A 22281-nucleotide genomic window follows, 5' to 3' on the forward strand; every position below is an offset into this window, starting at 1 on the left:
CACTGCCTTGCAAGGTGGAACGGTACATTAGAACCTTAGAAAGATAACGCTAGAAGTAATGCAATCTGAAGGCGACCGTAGCCATTTGGCTGAGCGAGGTAAAAGTCCTCAAGTGCCTGCATTGCAATCCGTCAAGTGCCCACAAAGGTGGCGACGAGCGCTCATCGCCTCTTTTTGAGCTTCTGGAGAGTGGCCAGACCGAAATCGTCCTGGCTAGTTCTGGTAGTCTGCGGGTGGTAGCCAGAACTGTCCAGCCCAAGTAAAATAAATGTGCGGCTGAAGTGCGTCGCATGGTGGGTGGAGCAACCAAGAAAAATGAAGGCATTCTGGCTGGCTCTGGCAGCCCATGGGTACACAGAAGGGAGAAATCGAAGCCCACCGTTAGTTAATTCTTTCACTGGGGACGTCTCGTGAATGGTGTATCCCTGCCACCAGGTGGCATTAGCAGCCGAACACACGCCATCTCTTGTACATTTGCGCAACTTCGGAAATGGCACGTGCTACCGAGGGAGCCAGTTTCCAGGAGACATGAGAGTGATGTGGGGAAAACAACATCAGGGGCTGCAAAAGAGTTGAGCGTCGCCATGTTCCCCCAACTTTAAATTGCTACATATTTTCGCGAAACATGCTACAAGGTCTAACATCTACACTATGTTGGTTTGGTTATCAATTATGTGTTGCCTTTAGAACAAACCTTACTCTATGTGTCATTTTTCAGAAAAGCCTTTCTTGTGCAGTGCTATTATGTAGAACACCGAACGCGTTTCACCATTCATTTCGCGAACCAAGACAGTAGAACCTCGTTGGCACGTTCCTGCTGTGTACGTTTTCCCGGCGACAACAATTGCAATCGAGAACATAAAAAAAAATGACCCAATAGAATTATGCTCAATTTTTACCGATTCATGCGTTCCCAGAAGGTGCTATTTTTCGGCACCAAGGTACAGTACGTTGCCAAACTGCGATCGTATGATACATTTTCCGGCCCTGTTTTCCGGCCACTAGATTCCATGTAAACAAGAAAATGCGCAAGACACGTGCAACTGAGAACAGTATATAGCTGCCTGCTACGGCAGCTTCGCCACAATACTCACCCACCCGTCTCACATGAAAATGCCGGCGCGCACTCAATTTCTCATTTCGATACCAGCAAATCTTCTCTGGGGCACAGCAGTCACAGCTGTCACCACCAATCCTATTACGATTAGCATTTTCGCCTATCTGTTTCACAGTACGCGGTGCAGTCGGAAGCATAGTGCATGCTTTTAATAGGCGATAACCGAAACGTGCTGCCGTTCCCTGCCGCAGACTGCAATTGTATACATTTTGCGGCTAGATCTCATGTGAAAAAGAAAAGGACTGAGGTGCGCGCGATTGAGAACAGTATGAGAACAGTATATAGCTGCCCGTCTCACGTGGAAACGATGGGCTGCACAGTTTCTTATTCCGGTACCAGCAAATCTTCGCCTAGGTCGTTGCACGCCGCATTCGCAGCTATCGCCGCCAGACCTATTGTGATAAGCACCTTCACCTATCTGTTTTACAGCGAGTGATAAGTAGTGCCATCGGTAGCGTACTGCATGCTTTTAGTAGGCAATAACCCAAACACGCAACTGTTCCCTGCTGCAGGCCACGCGATGTGGGCATCACGTTTCGCTTCAGTGGCACCCGGCGTTGCTCACCAGCTCGATTTCGTTAGTTTCCCATTGCCCTCTTAAAACACCATGCAACAGGAAAACAACAAAACGCGTCTCGGTCTCGGGACCGGAACTCCGCCCGGTCCTGAGAATGCCCACGCACCAACTATTAAAGTCTCAGTTTCATACTCGATTCTAATGTGCACATCGTATATCAATGAAACTTTCTGGGAAACAGAAAATTTCATCTTAGAATCGAATAATACGGTAATAACAATGATGACGATTCAGTATTATTTTCTTGCATCGATGATAATTGCACAGTTGTAAGTACTACAATCCTAGCGCAAGCCCGAGCTTTCGTTCGCCAGCCAGCAACAGCTCAGTCAGACGTCTTCTCAACAAGCACGTTTCACATCACCTTCGTCATTACAATAACAACAATCAAATACTTCATTGCTACAAAAGTGTTCCAAGTACAAAATAGTATTAGGTTGGCCAGAACCTTAAGGACTTGAGAGGCTGCTTCAGTTGTAAACAACACGTTCGAGACATTTTCTTGGCTTATTAATTGGACATGACACAATCTGAGAAGACAATACGATGGGACAAGACAGCAGAGCACCATACTTGGCGAGCAAAATAAGATGTGAAGGCAAAATAGAAACCCTACAGATATTTCAAAGATTAACTAACGCAGACTTCAGTTATTAACAACGTAATTTAAGTGAGAGGAATGCAGCACCCTAAAAAAAGGATTATACATAAAAGAAGAGAGTCTATCCTGCCTAAAATAACCTGCAAAGCAGGCCTTAAAAGCAATATGCACATTCAATAAAAATATTCTACAAGTTGTCCCTGAATTTATCTGGAGAGCAGCCAGTATGAAACCGAGACTGTAATAGTTGGTGGCCCAATTCCTTCCCCAATCTCAAATCCCACCTTCATATCTTAGATGGCAATGGTGATCAATGCCGAGTCCGCTGTGACTCAGATTCCATCCTTTCTTTTTTTTGCAAGCAAGAACATATTGTTATTTCTCTAGTACCATGAAAATCTGGCGAGGGAAACCTTAAGGTTGTGTGTGCTAAACATTTCTTAAAGCATCCAAAGCTGAGTGCAAGCCACAATCGAGGGTGCGTTCGATTTGAGTGAATCCGGTGTTTCTGATTTGAAATCGTTATGCGATCCTGTTAACACACTACGAATCTAATTTCTTTCAGGCTACCATGCTCATTTGTGACGCACGCGCTGCTGGGGTCGTATCTGGTGCAAGCGGAGCTGGGCGACTTTGACCCAGATGACCACGGTCGCAATTACCTGTCCGAGTTCCGTTTCGCGCCCAACCAGACTCCCGAGCTGGAAGACAAGGTCATGGAGCTTCACAAGCAGCACAAGTGAGTGCCTAAACAGCTAGTGTCTGACTCTGTTATTGGTACCAGCTAGCTTGTTGTGCCTGCTGTGGTGAGCTTTACTAATGTAGCGGGTAACACTCGGCTAGCTGTGTCCTTGAACACGGGCGATCAGGCTTGAGATCTAAAGAGAGGCTGCACTGAAGCCAGATGTATCTGAAAACTACACCCGTTAGATGATGGGCAATTAGTTTCCAGAAGTATTGCCGCAGTTCCTGTGCGATACGGAGTTACAAGCTTTTGTTTGATTTTCTGTTATTCCCTATATGCCTTGTGGCAAATCATCTCGGGGAAGAGGGGGGGAGAGAAGAAGAGCGAGTTAGGGAAGAAGTCTGCAGAAGTGCTATTTCATTTAAATTATTTCTTGCTTGTATTTGCTGGCTTGCGTGGCTGAAGGATGACAAGGATTGGCCACTCAGCTCTGCGTGTAACAAGAATTGAACAAAATGCAGTCAAACCTCGATATAATGAACCTCGATTTAACCAAATTCACGATGTAATAAACGTTTTTGACTTCCCCATCGTAGTTGCATTAAAAACCATGTATTTGTTTTCGCGATTTAACAAAGCGATTTCGTGACACGGTTTCAATACAACGAAGCTTTCGGCCATTTCAGGCATGTACTGCAGCCTGCAGCTTATTAGCTTATCCTGCGTCAAGACAATGTGCGTGGCGCTTACTAAGCAGTTTCAATGGTAAATAGCTAAATGAGTTGGGTATTGTTTGTTTTTCTCAATTTTCTTAAAAAATGCTTTTTTGGCCACTTTACTGCAGAAGCATACGCAGTTGGACTTGTTTGTTCTTGACTTGAGCAGAAACAGTGCAGCATAACAAGGCCGTCTGTCCTTTTCTCACGTCCTGTTATCTTGCGCTGTTTTCGCTCAAGTCACTTTACTAGTCTCTCGGAGTAATATGTCATGATAGAGAACAGCTAGAGCTATAATTATTTTTTGACCATATAGCACAATCTGTATATCAGATATTGCTGTGAGCAGATTTTTAATTTTGTGCCCGAAGATGTTTAAAATTTCATTTTGTTCTTTTCTCTCAGTAGCCACTGTACAAACACTGAACTTTGATAATCTTCAGAATGACTATGGTTTGATTTCAAAACTGCTCCCAGCACTGCATTTGTTGCATATTCTGGTAACCAGCTATGCAATGATATTAGCTTTTCGCTGAGGAGATTATTTTTCCCTACTTTCTCCAGAAACAATAGATTGGCAGCTTTTATCCATCTCCTGAACTAATGGACCTACAGGCAAAATTATTACATATTTGAAATCAGTATAAAAAAATTTAGAAGCCTATTTTCATCACGTTTGGCCATAAAGTACGGGAAATATCTCAACAACCCAAACCTTAAAGCAGTCTTTGGTGTTGCAATTGAACTGCAGGTGGTTTTGAGCGCATTGTGTCCACACAGGGGTCAGACGCCCGCAGAGGCGGAGCTGCACTACCTGGAGAATGCCAAGAAGCTGGCCATGTACGGGGTGGACCTGCACCAGGCGCGGGACTCCGAGGGTGTCGACATCACCCTCGGGGTTTGTGCATCGGGTCTCCTCGTCTACCGTGACCGGCTGCGCATCAACCGCTTTGCCTGGCCCAAGATACTCAAGATCTCCTACAAGCGCAACAATTTCTACATCAAGATACGACCAGGGGAGGTAGGTGTCCGATCCTCCATTTCTTTTCCCCTTTGCTTTTCGCTTTATCTCCATGTAAAACAGTGGTATACTTGAAATGTGCTCTGTGTTGTGCGCGTCATACTTCTTGCTGCCGTTTTGCTTGTTTTGCATCATCGTTCAAGAAGAAAAAAAGAAAAGTAATATTAACAGCACTGTTATGTGACAACCAGGACACTGAAAGCAAGTGTATTTAGTCACCATGCAGGGCTCATTATTTCCAAATGTTTATAGTTAGACAAGAATTTTGTGAACTGGTTAACATCACTGTGGAACCCTGTTGACATCTGTATTTTTCCAATAACCGCATCGCATTTGCATGATCCTGCCAGGAGACCACAGGTTCCTGGCTTCATGGCTGTCCCTAGGTCTAGGGATCCTTCTCTGGGGTTTTGGGAAAAACGTATCAGCAGTGTCCTGCTGTATTAACACCATGGCAAAATATTTAAACTTTATATCCGTCTGTCATTGTCCTCCTCATTTCAATGGCAGTCATCACTCACAACTCAGATTGACAACTGTGGACAGTGTAAGACGAGTGTGCAGCTGGCCTTGTGACCCTTCACCAGTGCTGTTGCTTTTGAGTGATGAATGCCAGCCATCATGATGTATGACATCACTGCTTGCAATAGGTGGGGTGCAGTGGTGTAATTTTGAAGTGTGTGCAAGCCAGGCACGAGCAAGACACATTTGTGTATTTGAGGTCGATGGTCCTTGTGAATCGTCCGCAGCTTGTTATGAAGCACCTATATTCGTCAACACAATGAAAGTCGCTCTTAGGTGAAAATGCTATTTATTTTCCCACTGTTGTTGGCAGCTGTGAAAAGGCGCACTAGTCTGTCAGACCGACACGCCAGCTGAGCAACTTGTGACCAGGTCCAGCGAGTCGGTATTGCGTAATGCTCTCAATCTGATGCTGCATGCTGTCAAATCCTGTTGGCCATTCATCTGTTTGGTGTGGCTGTTGGCGTGAGTACCAAGCACAGAAAATCTTACCATGAGTCTTGCTCTTCATTTGAGTCATTCATTTGACGAGTTTCTTGTGGTGAATAGAGTGGCGATGTTGACCACCACAGTTGTGACTGTGTGCGCTCTCTGCTTGCTGCATGCGGTTGATTGCATTGCAGTCGGAACGTCAATATAACGAACATGGATGCAACAAATTATTGGATGTAAAGAAGTAAATATAAAATGTTTCTTACCAATATCTTTTTTTCCCTTGCATATAATGAATATATGCTTATAGTGAAAATTGGATTTAGTGAAGTTGTTTTTGTGACGAATGCCACTGTTACAGTAGGATCTCATTAATTAAAACTCCAAGGGCACCGGAAATTTATTTGTATAACATGGAGTTCGAACTAAGGGGAGTTCTTTATAACATAGCGGCCAATCAGTTGTGCGGTTCCCTGCGCAAAACCAAAACAGTCACTGGGCTCGCATTGAATGTCTTATCTTTCCTGCATTGGCATGCGACATGTGCCGGAAGAAACATAGGTTCCGTATAAAGTCCAAGTCGCGTGCCGCTTGCTGTGGTTGCGAGAGTGAGCCGATAAGGATGTTGGCTTGACGGCCTGGCGTGCTCATTGTTGGAAACAACGTTATCGAGTGAGCGTTAGGAAGTTCAGTAGGTGAGCACGCGGTTGGGGCTCCTTCCTGCTCCTTGTAAGCTGGACGTTAAGGGAGGCTGTGCGCCGCTCTGCTTGCTTCGGTTTGGTCTTGGCTCCCCGCATGTCATTCCTCGTAATTTTTACGCCACACTACATTACAGTACCTAGCAACACATTGAACCTTTGCCTTTGCCTCGGGTTTTGTCCGAAAAGTGGTGCTTGGGAGTGAGAGATTTGGTTCGAAATAACCGTTGCTTGTTTTTTGGAGCTTGAATTCACGGGAGTTTTTCTCTACTGAAATACATAGGACGTTGCTGGGACCAACTGAGCAGTTCAAGTTATCTGTCTGTTCAAAATGAAGAGATTTAAAATTATTGGGATTCCACTGTATAACGAGGTTTGAATTTGTGTAAACATTTTTTGTGGACCATTTGCCTACTGATGTGCAAAGTGTCACTGTAATGTGGCATTGTAGATAGCCCATATGAAAAGAAAGCAAAATATTGTTATGTAGGAAGACGCCGACGAAAAGCTATATACAGTAAAACCTCGTTAATTTGAAGCCCGTTGGACCGCGGCAAATCATCAAATTAACCGGGTTTTCAAATTATCAAAAATGGATGAAAAACGAGAAATAAACATACAAAACGTGGCTGTATCAACACTGCACCTTTCTTTGACCTGAAAAACGGTCACTTGAAGTAGTCATCGATGTGTGACAGCTTGGCGCGGTAGTTAGCTGCACCGTAGGCTGCGTCCTCCAGTCTGCCTACAGTGCGCAGCAATTCACTGTTACCGCCGCTACACTCCACAAAACTGCGCACAACGTTGAGCGACTCAACGACTGCAGCTAAAGCTGGTGCTCGGGCGGGCTCAACATCGCCTTCACCTTCGTTGGAAGGCCCGTTGTCACATATTTCTCCTTCCAAGTCAACATAAGACGTTTGGACATCAAGTTCCGCGTTCAAATATTCCGCAAAGGTCAATCCATTGCTCTCGTCGCCGTTTTCTTCGTCGAAGTCGGTTATGCGCGCACACATTGACTTGCCTTCATCATCCAATGTGCAGTTGGCATCAGATGCATCCTCGGAACTGTCATCTTGTTGCTTGGAAAAACCGGTGTGCATAAAGGAACGCCTGATCATATCTCCCTCCACCTGCTTCCAGGTGTACACGATTAGGCAAATGGCACCCTGTAGGTCCACGGAATATTGTTTGCCGTTATCATAGCACAACAAGATCCTTTTGAGCAAATGGCAGCGATAAATCTTCCTCGCTTGCAGAATAATGCCTTGGTCCATAGGCTGCGATACAGCTGTAACATTCGGCGGCAGGAAGACAAGCCTAACTGCTGTCAAGTTCTGGATGTCGGCGTGGGCTGGGCAGTTGTCAACAACAAAAACAACTTTGAGTCCCGCGGCAGCAAACTTACGGTCAAGGTGCCTCACGTACTCCTCGAACAGCGCTGCCGTCATCCAAGCCTTTTTGTTACTTCTGTACAGCACGACATCCTTAGGAGGAAGTCATGCGTTCTTGAAGCACTGAGGCTTCTCCACTTTTCCGATGATCAGCAGCCGGAGTTTGTGACTGCCAGACATATTTGCACCAAACAGAACGGTTATTCTGTCCTTGGGTTGTTTTTTTCCCCGTGACTAGTGCATCCTTTGGGGCAAACGTCTTCGTTGGCAGCATTTTATAAAACAATGCGGCTTCGTCGATGTTGTAAACATCGTCCTCCGCGTACTGCTGAAGCAGCGGAGCCAATGTACTCTTTTTCCAATTCTCGACAACATTTGGGTCGACACTCCCGCTTTCACCGCACACTGTCACGAACGTGAGGTTATTTCAGTCTTTAAATCTGGACAACCAGCTGTTGCTGCACTTAAATGCTTCATGGCCCAGCCGCAGTGCAAGCTTATCGGCCTTTTCGCGCAGCAGCGTGCCGTTCACAGGCCGGTGTGCTGCATTTGCATGCTAAAGCCACTTTATCAAGGCGTCTTCAACGTCCGGATACGCAGGAAAACGAATCTTTGTCCGCTTCGTCGAATGTGTCTTCCCGTAGGCCTCGAGGATCTTTGTCTTATTCTTCAATATTGTCAAAAGAGTCGATAAAGGCACCTTGTGCTTTTCCGACAGCTGTGTTTTGGAGCTCGTCCATTTTTCAGCCTCCTCAATTAGGCACACTTTCTGGCAGAAAGTCAGAGTTCTGTACTTCGGCATTTTCTTAACACCAACACCGCATACCGTATTTACACGATTGTAAGTCGACCCCTTTTTTAAAATTTGAAAGTCTGAAGTTGGGGGGTCGACTTACAATCGAAACCAAAACATGGCCCCGCCAAAAAAAAGCGATACCAACGAGAGCTACAATGTAGTTACAATTTTATGTTTGCTCTATGGCCCTACCCGTATCTTTTCGCTATCCCGCGTGTTTGTTCGCTTTTCGGAAGGGTTTTTCAACATTTTTGAGAGTCTTACAGTGCATGCAAAACTCATGGGGGGGGGGGGGTGTCGATAGTTGATGGAAGCGCCGCTGTTCCCATTTGCGGCGGCACCCTCAGAACGGCGGCGCTTGCGGGGAGTATCGGTAGTTCATGGAAGAGCAGTACCGCTTGCGGGTGCATTGGTATTGGTTAAACTTTTTCTTGCGCTCCACTTGACTGCCGGCTACGTGCTACTTCTATGCTTCCCCAATCGTCATGAGTGCTGCAGGCCCACTAATCTTTCGGCACTCGTTCACAGCAGCGTTCAAGAGGGCTGCCATCCTTTACGCCGAAGAAACAAATCACTGCGCAGCGGGCCGCAATTTCGATGTTTCTAAACAGATGGTGCGAGAGTGGCGACTGCAGCGAAGCGAAATTTTCACCCTGTGGCGGCAAGTGAGAAATTTCCCACGTGCCGAAGCCTGGACGCGCTTTCCGGAGCTGTAGGCTAAGCTTGCGGCGTACGTCGCTGAAATGCGTGATCGGTCCCTGCCATTGAAGTGCGACGTGGTCATGAAACAAGCCCGGACCTTCGCCTTAATTTTACGGTTCTGCTCCGCCGTGAGTACAATGAGTGGCTGGCGGCAGAAGACTGCGAAGTTACGCCAACCGGACCTGTCAACAGAGCCTCCCTGACGGCTACGTGTGGTTGGGTGCATTTGGCGTGGGCTGCTGTTCTGCAAGATGTCCTGGTGCGGTCGTTTGCCAAATTTGAAATTTCGCTGGACCACGACGCGCTGTGGGACCGCAGCAACGATGACGATGGCAGCACTAGTGAAGACGAGTCCAGTGACCATGTCAGCTACTAATAAATTTTCGTTATCAAATGCGCCCTCGTTTTTATTTTTTTTTTTCGGTCATGCGATATGGGGGGGTCGACTTACATTCGAGTCGACTTACAATCGTGTAAATACGGTACGTGGTCAAGAGTAACTAGCAGAGCACAGAACACATCTGGTCGTGGCACCGAACAATCAAACCACTACGAGCAATGCCTTCCACAAGCTAGACAAAGAAATGGAAATGGAACCAGAAAAATTTCGACCTAGCGGCACCTGGTTGTTGCTTTGCCAACTAAAGCTAGCCTCCGAAACCAGCTGTATCACTGTGCAAATCGCTGAGGCACAACAAAGCACCGGAAACAGGATGCATGGATGGATGGATGATAGAGGCTCAACCCTTTGAATTGGGTGGCGGCGCGCACCACCTAGCACAGAAAGCTGATTTAAAGTGCTGCCTGGCTGCCACTCCGGCAACTATACTGGCCTCAGAGACTGGCACACTAAATTTTTTGGTAGTGACTACAGTGACGGGGCCCGGTACTTTAACATCTGCGCTATAGTGGCGGGGTCCAGCTCTTTAACCACATTGACATATGACAAAAATATGAACATATATATGGACATGTTGATATAAGAACGATAATCGAGGTCCCATGACTGTGATCGTATACAACGAAAGGTGGAGAACAGCGTTTTTGCGATTTCGCTAAGTTCCATGTTTGGGGCCCTCCTGCATACACAATACATTTTTGCGCATGAATATTTTCTCAGCGATCAGTGATCAAATCTTGATACATCTTGCGGGAAGGTTAGGCTGAAAAGTGGCTTCTTCATAGAGCGTAGTTCGTGGAGAAATGTTTAGGAATTTTTCCCAGAATAAGAAGACAACAAAAGAAATATTACTTAGTGTTTGAAACAATACAAGTTGTTAAGCCTACATGAGAAAATACACAAGCATGACAAAAAAAATTGTGCATGCAGGAGGGCCCCAGACATGGAACTTTGCGAAATCGCAAAAATAGCATGCTCCATTTCTTGTCATATAAAACGTTTTCCCAAGAAAACTAGAGCGTTTCATGCAGAGCTAAGGGTTATTCCTTTGTGTCAACATATTCGCCCATCCCATATAAAATTCTATAGAAAACAAAAAAAATGGTAATGGGACTTTGTTTAACGTAATCTGAACACGCCCATATTGAGAATACTTTGCATAATTTTGAAAATTTCACAATTCCGACAAAACCACACCTTACTTTTTGGCGTAGATGTGACAGACACACATTTAAAGTGCAGCCATTTCAGGCACGCGTCACACCCAATGGCGTTATCATGAACCCTTTTCCGACATGCACTACATGTCCACAAACTATGATTACCGTATTTACACGATTGTAAGTCGACTCGAATGTAAGTCGACCCCCCCATATCGCTTGACCGAAAAAAAAAAAAAAAAACGAGGGCGCATTTGATAACGAAAATTTATTAGTAGCTGACATGGTCACTGGACTACTCGTCTTCACTAGTGCTGCCATCGTCATCGTTGCTGCGGTCCCACAGCGCGTCGTGGTCCAGCGAAATTTCAAATTTGGCAAACGACCGCACCAGGACATCTTGCAGAACAGCAGCCCACGCCAAATGCACCCAATCACACGCAGCTGTCAGGGAGGCTCTTTTGACAGGTCCGGTTGGCGTAATTTCGCAGTCTTCTGCCGCCAGCCACTCGTACTCACGGCGGAGCAGAACCTTAAAATTAAGGCGAAGGTCCGGGCTTGTTTCATGACCACGTCACACTTCACTGGCAGGGACCGATCACGCATTTCAGCGACGCTGCCGCAAGCTTAGCCTACAGCTCCGGAAAGCGTCCAGACTTCGGCACGTGGGAAATTTCTCACTTGCCGCCACAGGGTGAAAATTTCGCTTCGCTGCAGTCGCCACTCTCGCACCACCCGTTTAGAAACGTAGAAATTGCGGACCGCAGCGCAGTGATTTGTTTCTTCGGCGTAAAGGATGGCAGCCCTCTTGAACGCTGCTGGTGAACGAGTGCCGAAAGCTTAGTGGGCCTGCAGCACTCATGACGACTGGGGAAGCATATAAGTAGCACGTAGCCGGCAGTCAAGTGGAGCGCGTCAAAAAGTTGGTCAAACCAATGCCTTTAAACAGAGAAAGAGAAACCCGCGAACGGTGTCTGCTCTTCCATGAACTACCGATGCTCCCCGCAAGCGCCGCCGTTCTAAGCGTGCCGCCGCAAATGGGAATAGCGGCGCTTCCATCAACTATCGACACCCCCCATGAGTATTGCATGCACTGTAAGACTCTCAAAAATGTTGAAAAACCCTTCCGAAAAGCAAACAAACACGCGGGATAGCGAAAAGATACGGGTAGGACCATAGAGCAAACATAAAATTGTAACTACGTTGTAGCTCTCATTGGTATCGCTTTTTTTTTGGCGGGGCCATGTTTTGGTTTCGATTGTAAGTCGACCCCCCAACTTCAGACTTTCAAATTTTAAAAAAGGGGTCGACTTACAATCGTGTAAATACGGTACGCTTCTGAGTAATTGTTGCTGTGAGCGCGGCCCACCCATCATCGGTGAAATAGTTCCGGATTTCACCTATCTCAACTCTGTCGTCCAGAACTGCTGAAGGAACTTTCTCAGGGGCGACTTAATTTCTTTTTCAACAATCTTGTGTCTCCTGATAGCCTTTGGAGACATGGAACAACATACACCCCCCCCCCTCCCCCCAAGAAAAGCACAAAATTTCGGTAAAGCATTACAATCATATTTATTAGCTATAAACCACTGATTTAGGGCCTGTAATCTTGCTTGGTGTTCTTTTCTTTGTAGTTTGATAATTTATGTAACTGGTGATAATTTTTATGCTTGCTGTAAAAAAATTCCTTTTTTTTTTCCTGTTTTTAATGCGCTAATGTGTTGCATTCATCCTCTGCATTGATCCCCCATGCTTGTACCAAATGTGTACTATATTTCGCATCCGGACCCATCCATTAGCCTGCGGCTATTGGGTCCAGCAGTCTTTTGCGTATGCACTGTAACACCTATGATGATGATAAGAAAGAAAGAAAGAAAGAAAGTTTACTGGAATGGAAAGGGAACGGTACAAAGCGCATTAAAAAAAGGCACGGTATACGTTGATGCTTGTGTAGCACCAGACAATGAACACTGTACTGGATTAAGAAAAAGAAGCAGCTGGTAATTGCTCGCTTAGAAGACCAATAAGCATCCAGTGTGATGCTACTTGAGAAATAATGATATTGAAGCTTCGAAGACTTTAGAAGAAAAGAAAAAGAAAACACTGAATCAACGCGACGGCACTGCACAAGTCGCCATATAGACATCGAAGTCCCTAGCTATAACGAAATTATTTTTGAACAGCTCTGATAGTGTACATGCAACAATGGTTGCTTGCGTACAGTCAAATGCTCATATACTGTGGCATAAAGCTCACGGCATGGTGCGAAAACACTCTCGCAGCGAAAGTGAAACATTGTGCGCGGACATGCATGCAGACGCGCAGTCGGTCACTGCGAACCCGTGTGATCGCTGCATTGAAGCTTCATTCCGTGATGCTCCATTTGGTTACACAGATGGCCCACTAGGAGAACATATTTTACATAGTTTACTCTCAGTGATTGCTACCTCTAACGCAAGAAACCAATTCGGGGCAATCGATTGTGGCGGCCGCACGCAGTGTCCCAGCTTACCGTACGTAGTAGGTAAAGAGATAGCGTCTGTAAACCATTCTGTGCCTTCTGTTTGTCCAAGATTATTATTTTAAAGGTAAGGTGCTTCTGTCATTTCAAGAATACTTGCAAAAATGTCCAGGAGAGCTCCCGCGTAGTATGTTTACTTAGTGCCGATAGCCAAACCTATGCGGAACGCGTCGCATTATCCCTCAGACTATGGAAGTGAGGCGCTTCCGACAGATGGTGACTCCGTAAGTCCTCGCCCCCTATACCGACACCGTTACAGTGACGGCCCCGTCGCTACAGTGTTGTCGTTAAAGTGACAGGCCCCATCCCTGTAGTGCTGATGTTAAAGTACGGGGCCCCGTCACTGTAGTCACTACCAAATTTTTGTTGTTGCGGATCACGGAGGCCATAGTTTAAACTGACGTATTATCCGGATTTGGGCACGCTGGCTGTTCAAATTATCCGGCAAAATTTGCATGCAAAACTGTTGGGACCGCCTAAAACCTTTGAATTACGCGGGATTTCGAATAAACCGAGTTCGAATTAACGAGGTTTAACTGTACACTTGGCCAAGAGGGAACAGCCCGCGCTAGCCTCTCCTCGTCGTCGTCTTCACCCTGCTCGCCTCTTTGTCATCGCAAATACTGTTCCGTAGCAATATTTTTGCATCGTGTGGCCCATTGCACAATTGCACCGCACTGGTGTCACTCACTAGCACAACAGTGTTTGTGACGCAGTCGAGCCTTGGTATAACTCAGCCACTTCGTTTCCGTAAAACTTTATTGGATCGGAAAATTTATTTACGGGAAGTTCATTTACCAGAGGTAGAAAAAAGAAAGGTGTTTCCCGAGTCTAAAATCTTGTCAGGGAGCATTTATCAGCAAAATCCCACAAATACAGTAGCCTGAGTGATTAATTTGAAATCAAATGCGCTGTCCGTCATACTGTGTATTACGAGCATAATACATGATAGCATAATGCACGATAGGTCTATCAGAATAGCATAACGGTTTCAAAGGGATTGGAATGGGCAGTAAAGTGCATCCCAAGATTAAATTGATTATTGAGATTAGATTTTCAGGCATAGGACAAGGTTTGCCAATGCAGAAAAGGAGTAATCGAAGATTTTGCGGGGGGGGGGGGGGGGGTGCTTTCGTCCAATAGTGAAATTCAAATTGGCCGAGGATGATGGCCTGTGGATGAATGCACTGATGCTTCTTCTTTCTTTTTTTTTTTCACAGTTCGAGCAATTTGAGAGCACCATAGGGTTCAAGTTGGCCAACCACAAAGCAGCGAAGCGGCTCTGGAAGGTCTGCGTAGAGCATCACACTTTCTTCAGGTGAGCGGCCAATACTAAGGCCACGTGACACTGTTGGACGTGGCAACAGTGCGTTATGAACTTTTGGCATTTACGAACTTTTTAACCTTGACCGTCGTAGCCCAGTGGCTACGGCGTTGTGCTGCTACGCTCGAGGCCGTGGGTTCTACTTCTAACCGAAGTAGCGCACGCTTCGATGGAGGCGAATGCAAGGACGCTTGTGTGTTTGTTAGGGTTAGGTGCACGTTAATTTCTAATGTGCACCAGGTGGATAAAACTAATCCGGAGGCCTCCGCTTTGACATGCCTCTAATTGGATGTTGGTTTTGGTTCATAAAACCCCGGAATTTAATTTAAAAATTTTTTTGTTGTTCCTTTGCATGCTTGTCATACAAGATGTTGGCTACCCACCAAGGCGACTCAGTGGTCATGGCTTTCTGCTGCTGTGCTTGAAGTCATGAGCTTGAATCGAGGCCACAGCAGCCATATTTCAATGAGGGCAGAGTGCAGAATTGCTTGAATGCTTGTGTACTAGGTGCATGTAAAAAAAAAAATCCCAGCTGGTCAAAGCTGTTCCGGTGCCCACCACTGCCGCACCCCTCATAACACACCGTACACAATGTGTTACATGCACAGTGTGTTATGCTAGTTATGTACAGTGTGTTACGTACACACTGTATGTAACACGCTGTACAAATTTAACTTTCTTTCTTTGCACACCTGTTGACTGGGGTGTTACTGGAAGCCATGGCCAAGCACTGCTCACGGTGCCAGACAAGGCACGCTCAATGCAAGCGATGCCTTCTTGACTCTTCTGTTCGTAGAGCGCAGTATTTGTGTGTTGGTTGTCTTCCGGTCCTTGCATTCCGTTTCTAGCGCTGTGTGACGTCAACAAATTATGTACACTCATAGTTTCTAACGCAGTGGCATTAGTCCTTCAGCAGGTACAGTGCAGCCCGCTGTTAATGGGAACACATGAGTGCAGATTACAGGCAAATTTTTCCCTCAGTCAAGTGTACTTTCACCAGGCTTGCAGCAGGCGACTTGTGGTTGGTTGTGCTGGCATCTTTCCAAGCAGCTGTGCGGTTCATTGACACTGCTACAGCCAGCACTTGCAGCTGGGGCACCAGCAAAGTGAGATCCGTGCAATGGAGCATTCCCTCTAACAGTGCACTGCACTGTTTATATAAAGTGGTTCAGAGGACTGGCTGTATTTTCAGCAACCACAAAGTCTCACCATAAGATGTGTTGGTGGCTTTACGGATCAATTTCTGAACGAGATCAGTATTGCAGGGATGGTTATGCAGACCCAGCTTTTCTGAAACAGTTCGGGGAACTGCCCTCTTGATGATGGAAGCTTTACTCGGTGGTTGTAGTATGTGTTTGTGTGAGGACGATGTGGCCTTTTTGGGGTGAAAAAGCATCATTATTTATTTGGCTTAGTGCAAATGAAAAAAAAAAAAACTTCTTTTATTTGTGTTCGTGCAACAGACTCATGTCACCCGAGCCCGCGGTGAAGCCCCGGCTGTTCCTTCCACGGTTTGGCTCCAAGTTCCGGTACTCCGGCCGAACCCAGTACCAGACGAGGCAGGCAAGTGCCCGCATCGACCGTCCGCCGCCCCACTTCGAGCGGACACGCAGCAACAAACGCTTCTCTTCACAAAGTGAGTACCGAAACGCATATAAAATCGAAGGTGCTTATTTTATTTAAAGCCACATTATGAGCTGCTATGTTCTGTGATGTAACTTCAGTGGTCGGGTCATCTAATCTTTGATAGGTTGGTGGTAGAACTTCAGTGGTTGGGTTATCAAATCTCAAATAACCTGGTTGTGAAGTTAATTTTACTAGGTCTTGTTATCGTAAAGAGCAAGATGTTTACAAGGTACAAAAAGGGTGCATGGATTCGTTTGGAACTTTGAAGGCGCACATTTTTACCTACTGAGATGAAGATGCTGTCTGACTTTTAGAGTTGTAATCACGAGCGTGCAACATTATACTTTTTAAGACGTGGCTTTTATTGCCTGCTCATGTGGGACTTGAACTGCAGTTTAAGCAGTGACCGGTAGTAGTGACAGTACTGACGTTACTCTGGTGCCTCAATAACCATAAAAGCTTCAATTCATTGGAAGTTGGATACCACTTCCAGGATTGCCCATTTGTGGCAAACTGGCAAACTGAAACTGTAACTGGAACAGGGGCTTGGCAAGGAGTGCTTTCTTTTTTCACTAGCAGATTTGGATCTGTGAAATCCCCAAGTGCTTGCTCACTGATTCAGTCAGCTGCTCTCGGATCAGCCGGTGGAATTCACCATCAGGGACGCTAAGTGGCACCTTTTCCTTACTGGCGCAGCCCTGACGTACCCACCACGACCGGCAGCCTCGGAGGAGAGCAAACGGCACACGCTGACGGGGGCCCTTCGCCGCTCGCCTAGCGAGGAGACTGCATCGGCCGACGTCCCTCGATTTGCCACCAAGGCCACGCCTGAGCAGTCGGCGAGCCCTACCACCGAGACACCGCCTAAGAAGGAGACAAAGGTGGGTGGTGGCCCTGGCAGTAGTTCCAGGTTGCTTGCTCGCAGCTGACATAGGGAAGAAAAAAATAAATTGCGTAGGTTTCACTGTCATCATCAATGACTCATACCCTCGTGAGCAGTGGCTCATACCTCCTAAGCAAGCAAAAAATGCAGTGACTCATATTTTCGTAAGGTTCAGGGTTACTCACTTTGTGTGAATTAGCTGCGATGACACTACCCCTGTTGTTCTTGTCTGTGATTTCAACGTGGATGCATCGGTACCGAAAAGGGAACGGTTTATGCATTCCGTGTTGCAGACACATCCCTTGCGATGCCAGACCGATACGGCTCAACCATCCAGCGGTGTACGTGTATTGATTTGACATTATCAAAGAATGTGATTGCAGTTGCGAGTGAAATAATGTCCACCGATCAAGACAATAAATGAGTGTGTGTACCTTTCGTCACCTTGACCACCTGTCAAGACAGTAAATGAGTTCGTAACTTTGTTCAAAATTATGTGTCACCCTCGTGTTGTGTGCTAAACAGCTTCACTGGTCAACCACATTGACAGAGTGGAATGGCTCATGATTTTTTGCTGTGTGTTTGAATGGTACAGGTGTTTTGTATGGAACAAAAACTGTGCATACACGTGAATGTAGTACAACTCTACAAATCTAGGTGTCTTGAAAGGAAAGCTTGATAATTACAAAAAAAAAAATTTGTTTTGAACTAGCGATCGAATACGGCCCTACCGCCTTTCCAGGCCATTCATTTACCAAGCTGACTAAGAAGGGGCAACTCAATGGGAAGCTTGAAACATGGGAACATTTACATATTTATTTATTTAATCTATAAATGGGTGTGTAATCACTGTACTTCGTATTGTCAAAATATTTGAAAAAAGAAATTATGTAAGCACTGTACCTACCCTTTCAACCACCCACGTGCTTCTAGCCTTTAAAACACGTGTGTGTGAGGGAGGTTTCAGGCGCAGCCGACAGATGGCACGTGAGAATGCAACATTTAGGGCTTCAGCTTCTCTTCCTCCTCCGCAGACTCGCGCTATCCATATTGGCTGTTGGCATCACGATCATCAGCTCCGGCTTTGTCCGTTGTTTGACTTTGGTGTGCCTTTTGCTTTTTTTCCCCCCCTGAGTTGCCGCTGATTGTCACGATTTTAGCTTGATGGGCAAGCACCCTATAGCTACACAGCTGGGTTTGAGTTGAAAGTCGCAGAGTTTGCTCTAGAACACGGCAAGCATGTGGCAGGCAGAAAATTCTACGTGGATGAGAAGTGGTTTTAACGATGGTGCAATCGGAAGGATACAGTGGGAAGCACAAGCTGCAAAAGGTGTTGTTGTTGTCATCGAGTTTCATGGCGCATAAGGAGCTAAGGCCATGATGTACCAACCACGAGGTATAATGTGTCTAAAAAGTTGGGTAGCAAAAGGTGTGTTTTCCGAGGCCCCCCAAGCCATGCAAGTTTCCTTAACTGGAAGAAGAGTCCCTCTACTATGTGTTGGAAGTGCGGAACAACGGCCCTGTGTTGACGACCACATGGTGCATGTGGAAGCTCGAGCCTTGGCGTGTGCAAAAAAGCATACCGCGCGAAAACTTCCAAGCTAGCGTCGGCTGGGTACAAAGATTTTCGAAAAGGAAGGCCCTCTCCGTCAGATGAAGTGCCGCGCACCAGTACACAGCACCGGCTTGTAGTTGGAGAACTTGGCAAGTGGCGACGATCGAGCATAGTAGGTGATTCAATCCACGATGAACACCTATTGTTTGCTAACTGGTATGTTGTTCTTACATGAAAGAAAAAAAAATATTCCGCATTGCTTGTGGGGGCTGCACCCTGAAAATTGGCCCTCAAATATGAAAAAAAGAGTAATAAGTCCATCAATTACATGCGTTCATACGGTTATTAAGCATACTTCCAACTCCCAAGAGAATTATAGCAAAGAGTTGGGATATACAGATATTACGCAGTGAATAGATAATAGCTGCAAGTTCATTAACAATATTTAAACATGGCTTTGTGAAAAGCAGTCTTAAATTTCTTGGTTGTCGCAGTGAAGATGGGAAGGCAGGCAGTTCATTCATTGCTAATCTCCGGGATTAAATATTTACAGTCGCCGACCGATTTTCCGGACTCCAAAAATTCGGACATGCCCGATTATTCGGTCAGCTTCGCGGCACCGCCATTCTCCCCATAGACCATAATGTGTAACAACTGCCGAAAGTTCGGACACCTTGCAACCTCTCGTCTGATTTTTCGGACACTCCTTTAGCTAACTCGGTCGAGAGCACCATGCACCGACTCTGACCGGTGCATGGTTCGACTTGCTGAACGCCATTTTTGTTTTGAACGGAGCTTCCTTGCTGCCCCACGAAGTGGCGCTACTAGAAATCCCCGCTCATCATCATCGTTTCTGCCTGGTTAGATAGAGCGGCTCTGCAGCAGTTCCGGTTTCAGCTTAGTAAGCCATGTCAAGACAATCCAGCAGCTGATTTGTTTCCTCGCGCAAGACGCTGGGAGCAGGCCGCGTTTTTCGTTTGTGCGACTGGTGTCGGCACGGTGGTGTTTGCTTTGTGTGCTGTGTCGAGGTTTCGGTGATCCAACGCGGCATACGTAAACATCGCGTCAAGGGTCTAATGGCGCCGACAGTGCCTGCGCAGACTGCGCTGGGGAATGCCGGCAAGCGGGTGCCGGGAGGCCTAAGATTTGTCGCCTTCCGATGTGCTCCCTACTGACGCGGAAAATGTTCTGCCGAGACCTGCGCAGTGGTGGCATTGTGATTCTGGACACCGTCTCATTTGACAGTTTTATAGGTGCTGACACTGCTGTATTGACATGCGCAGAACTCGACGACGGCAAGATCATTCGTTAGGTTTCTGCTGCACCGCCGGACGATGAGTCCGAGTCGGAAGATGACGCACCATGTGCTATGCTGCCGTCGCATGTGGAGCGTGTACAAGCAGTGACTGTGCTTTCAGCCGCCAATAGTGACCGTACGACCCTCTCCGAGATTCAGACCTATCTGATTGCGCGTAAACGGAACAGCGTGCAACGGCGCATTCACGATTTCTTCCAAGGCTACTGCCGAGCCCGAATAAGTGCGTGGAAATAAACGATTTCATTTTTTTTTTCTTAATCTGCTTTTTCGGACACCTGTTTATTCGGACATTTTCGCAGTCCCCGTGAGGTCCGAATAAACGGTCGGCGACTGTATTATAAAGTTATTTTCTTTTGGCTAGTTGGCACATCACTGAAGTTATGGCTTGAGTACTATGACACACACATGGGGGAGGAGAAAAAAAAAAGCATCTACAAAGATAACATTAAGCAAATGAGTTTAATGACTGAACAAATGAGTTTAATCACAGCTTGCATGTTTCGATTTGTCAGTTCATTTGTCCTTGCATTGATGTGCCTAATCAACACTCCTACATTTTGAGTGGTCGATCTGTTCACCCTCTTGACGCCATTTTCTGGCTGCCTGGATAGCTGAGCTGGTCGAACAACTGCCCTACTGATGCTGCATTCAATCCCAGACCAGTATGAGATTATACACATTAGCAGTGTGTGCATTCGGGCTAGTCAGTGATCTGTAGCAGTTACTCTTAACATTATAAAGTCAGAGGGCAACATTAAATTACAAACACAAATGGCTTAACACCTCCTGTTAACCAACAAGCACGAATTCTCACAATGTGTGTGTGTTTTTCTTTTCACTAAAATTAGTTATTGCACAAAATTTTTATCAACTGCAAAGCTCTTAAGTGTAATAAGCTGGGCTAGTTAATTTTTTGTTGAAATGCATGTTTCATAGCACAAAATGCTTAGACACAGGCTAAAGACGTAAAGGACAAACGCTAGCATTTGTTCTTGATATCTTTAACCTCTGCCTAAGCTTTTTGCACTAGTAAGCATGCAACACTTTCTTCCTGTAGAACTCATAGGTGTGTTTATTGCAAGTCGATGATGCATTTGTGGACTTCCAATTTATTTTTCTTTCAAAAAAACTGCATCTCCCTTGCGGGTTTTTAGAAAACTCGTTTGCTCATTGACGTCTGGTGTATGCATTAAGTAAACGAATGGTTAAATATGCAAGCACATTCAATGTGTAATGTTGGTTCACACGTAAACTAAGACGAACATTTTAATTTAGCCTTGAGGTTTGTATACAATATGTAAATAGTCTATTTTATCTCCTTAGCTCCTTCCCTGTTCACTGCTCCCATACCCACTCTGCTGACCCCTGTTCATGTGTCAGTCACCGCAGTCAGATATTGTGGCCAGCAGGAATTTTTGTCTCTCTCTCTCTCTCTTTTCTTTTACTGAACTATAAACAGCCAGTTCTTTCTTTCAATGCGTGCAGAGGACTATCCCTGTCGGTGGCGTGGCCGTCATGTTGCCAATGGACATCAAGAAGGACCAGCGCCTCAGCCAAGAGGCAAAGACGCCTGAAGACAGGAGTCCCCTCCATGAAGACGGGGTCAGTAAGCAGCACCCTCTTTCTTTCTGTTTTCTCTGAGTGCCTTCTTTGTGCGTTAATTTTTTATCGTCTTCGTCACCTTTCTTGCGTGGGAATGATGGGTTCTTAGCTGGTGTTGTGGTGGTAGCGTTTTGGTGGGAATAATTTGCACATGAGCACGAATGGCGATTTCTGCAAATGAATTCAGTGCAGTTTGGGTATCGGTGACAGGGAATCCAACGCAAGTTTTCTAGCTTTTGAGTAATCTTGAGATGGTTTCTGGGCACTGTGTGATACTGCTTTGCATTAGGGGACCATTGATTTGCAATTCAATTGGGAAATGATGCTCGTTTTCAAAACAGTTAAACCCACTTATAACAATCCCAGATATGACGATCTATCAGTTATAACGACGACATTTCAATGCACTTACGATTTTCTGACTGTGCCTATTGAAACTGCTTCCAGGTACAACAAAAATTTTTTTTTAGATCGGCGCACTGTTATAACAAACTTTTCGAACTCAATCACAGTAAAAAGAAAAAAGAGGGTGAACGCAAAGTACTGAAGCATGGAATTGCGACCAAAATGGGTGCGCAGCAGCGCGCGTGCCGCCCTAGTCCGACTGCGACTGATGTGGCCTTCAAGACCA

The 22281-nt window shown here is 45.9% G+C and overlaps 1 protein-coding gene across 3 annotated transcripts in view; it reads left to right on the top strand.

Annotated features, from left to right (window-relative positions):
* Positions 1-22281, top strand: part of cora (erythrocyte membrane protein band 4.1 like coracle) — a 58963-nt gene that overhangs the window by 13842 nt on the left and 22840 nt on the right. For all 3 annotated transcript variants that reach the window (XM_075668881.1, XM_075668880.1, XM_075668882.1), the window contains exons 7-12: positions 2861-3034; positions 4477-4717; positions 14563-14660; positions 16130-16302; positions 16989-17173; positions 21534-21650. In XM_075668881.1, the coding sequence (XP_075524996.1) occupies positions 2861-3034; positions 4477-4717; positions 14563-14660; positions 16130-16302; positions 16989-17173; positions 21534-21650 (988 nt within the window). The remainder of the gene's footprint in view (positions 1-2860; positions 3035-4476; positions 4718-14562; positions 14661-16129; positions 16303-16988; positions 17174-21533; positions 21651-22281) is intronic.

Source organism: Dermacentor variabilis, chromosome 9, assembly GCF_050947875.1.
Source record: "Dermacentor variabilis isolate Ectoservices chromosome 9, ASM5094787v1, whole genome shotgun sequence".
Taxonomy (NCBI): Eukaryota; Metazoa; Arthropoda; class Arachnida; order Ixodida; family Ixodidae; genus Dermacentor; species Dermacentor variabilis.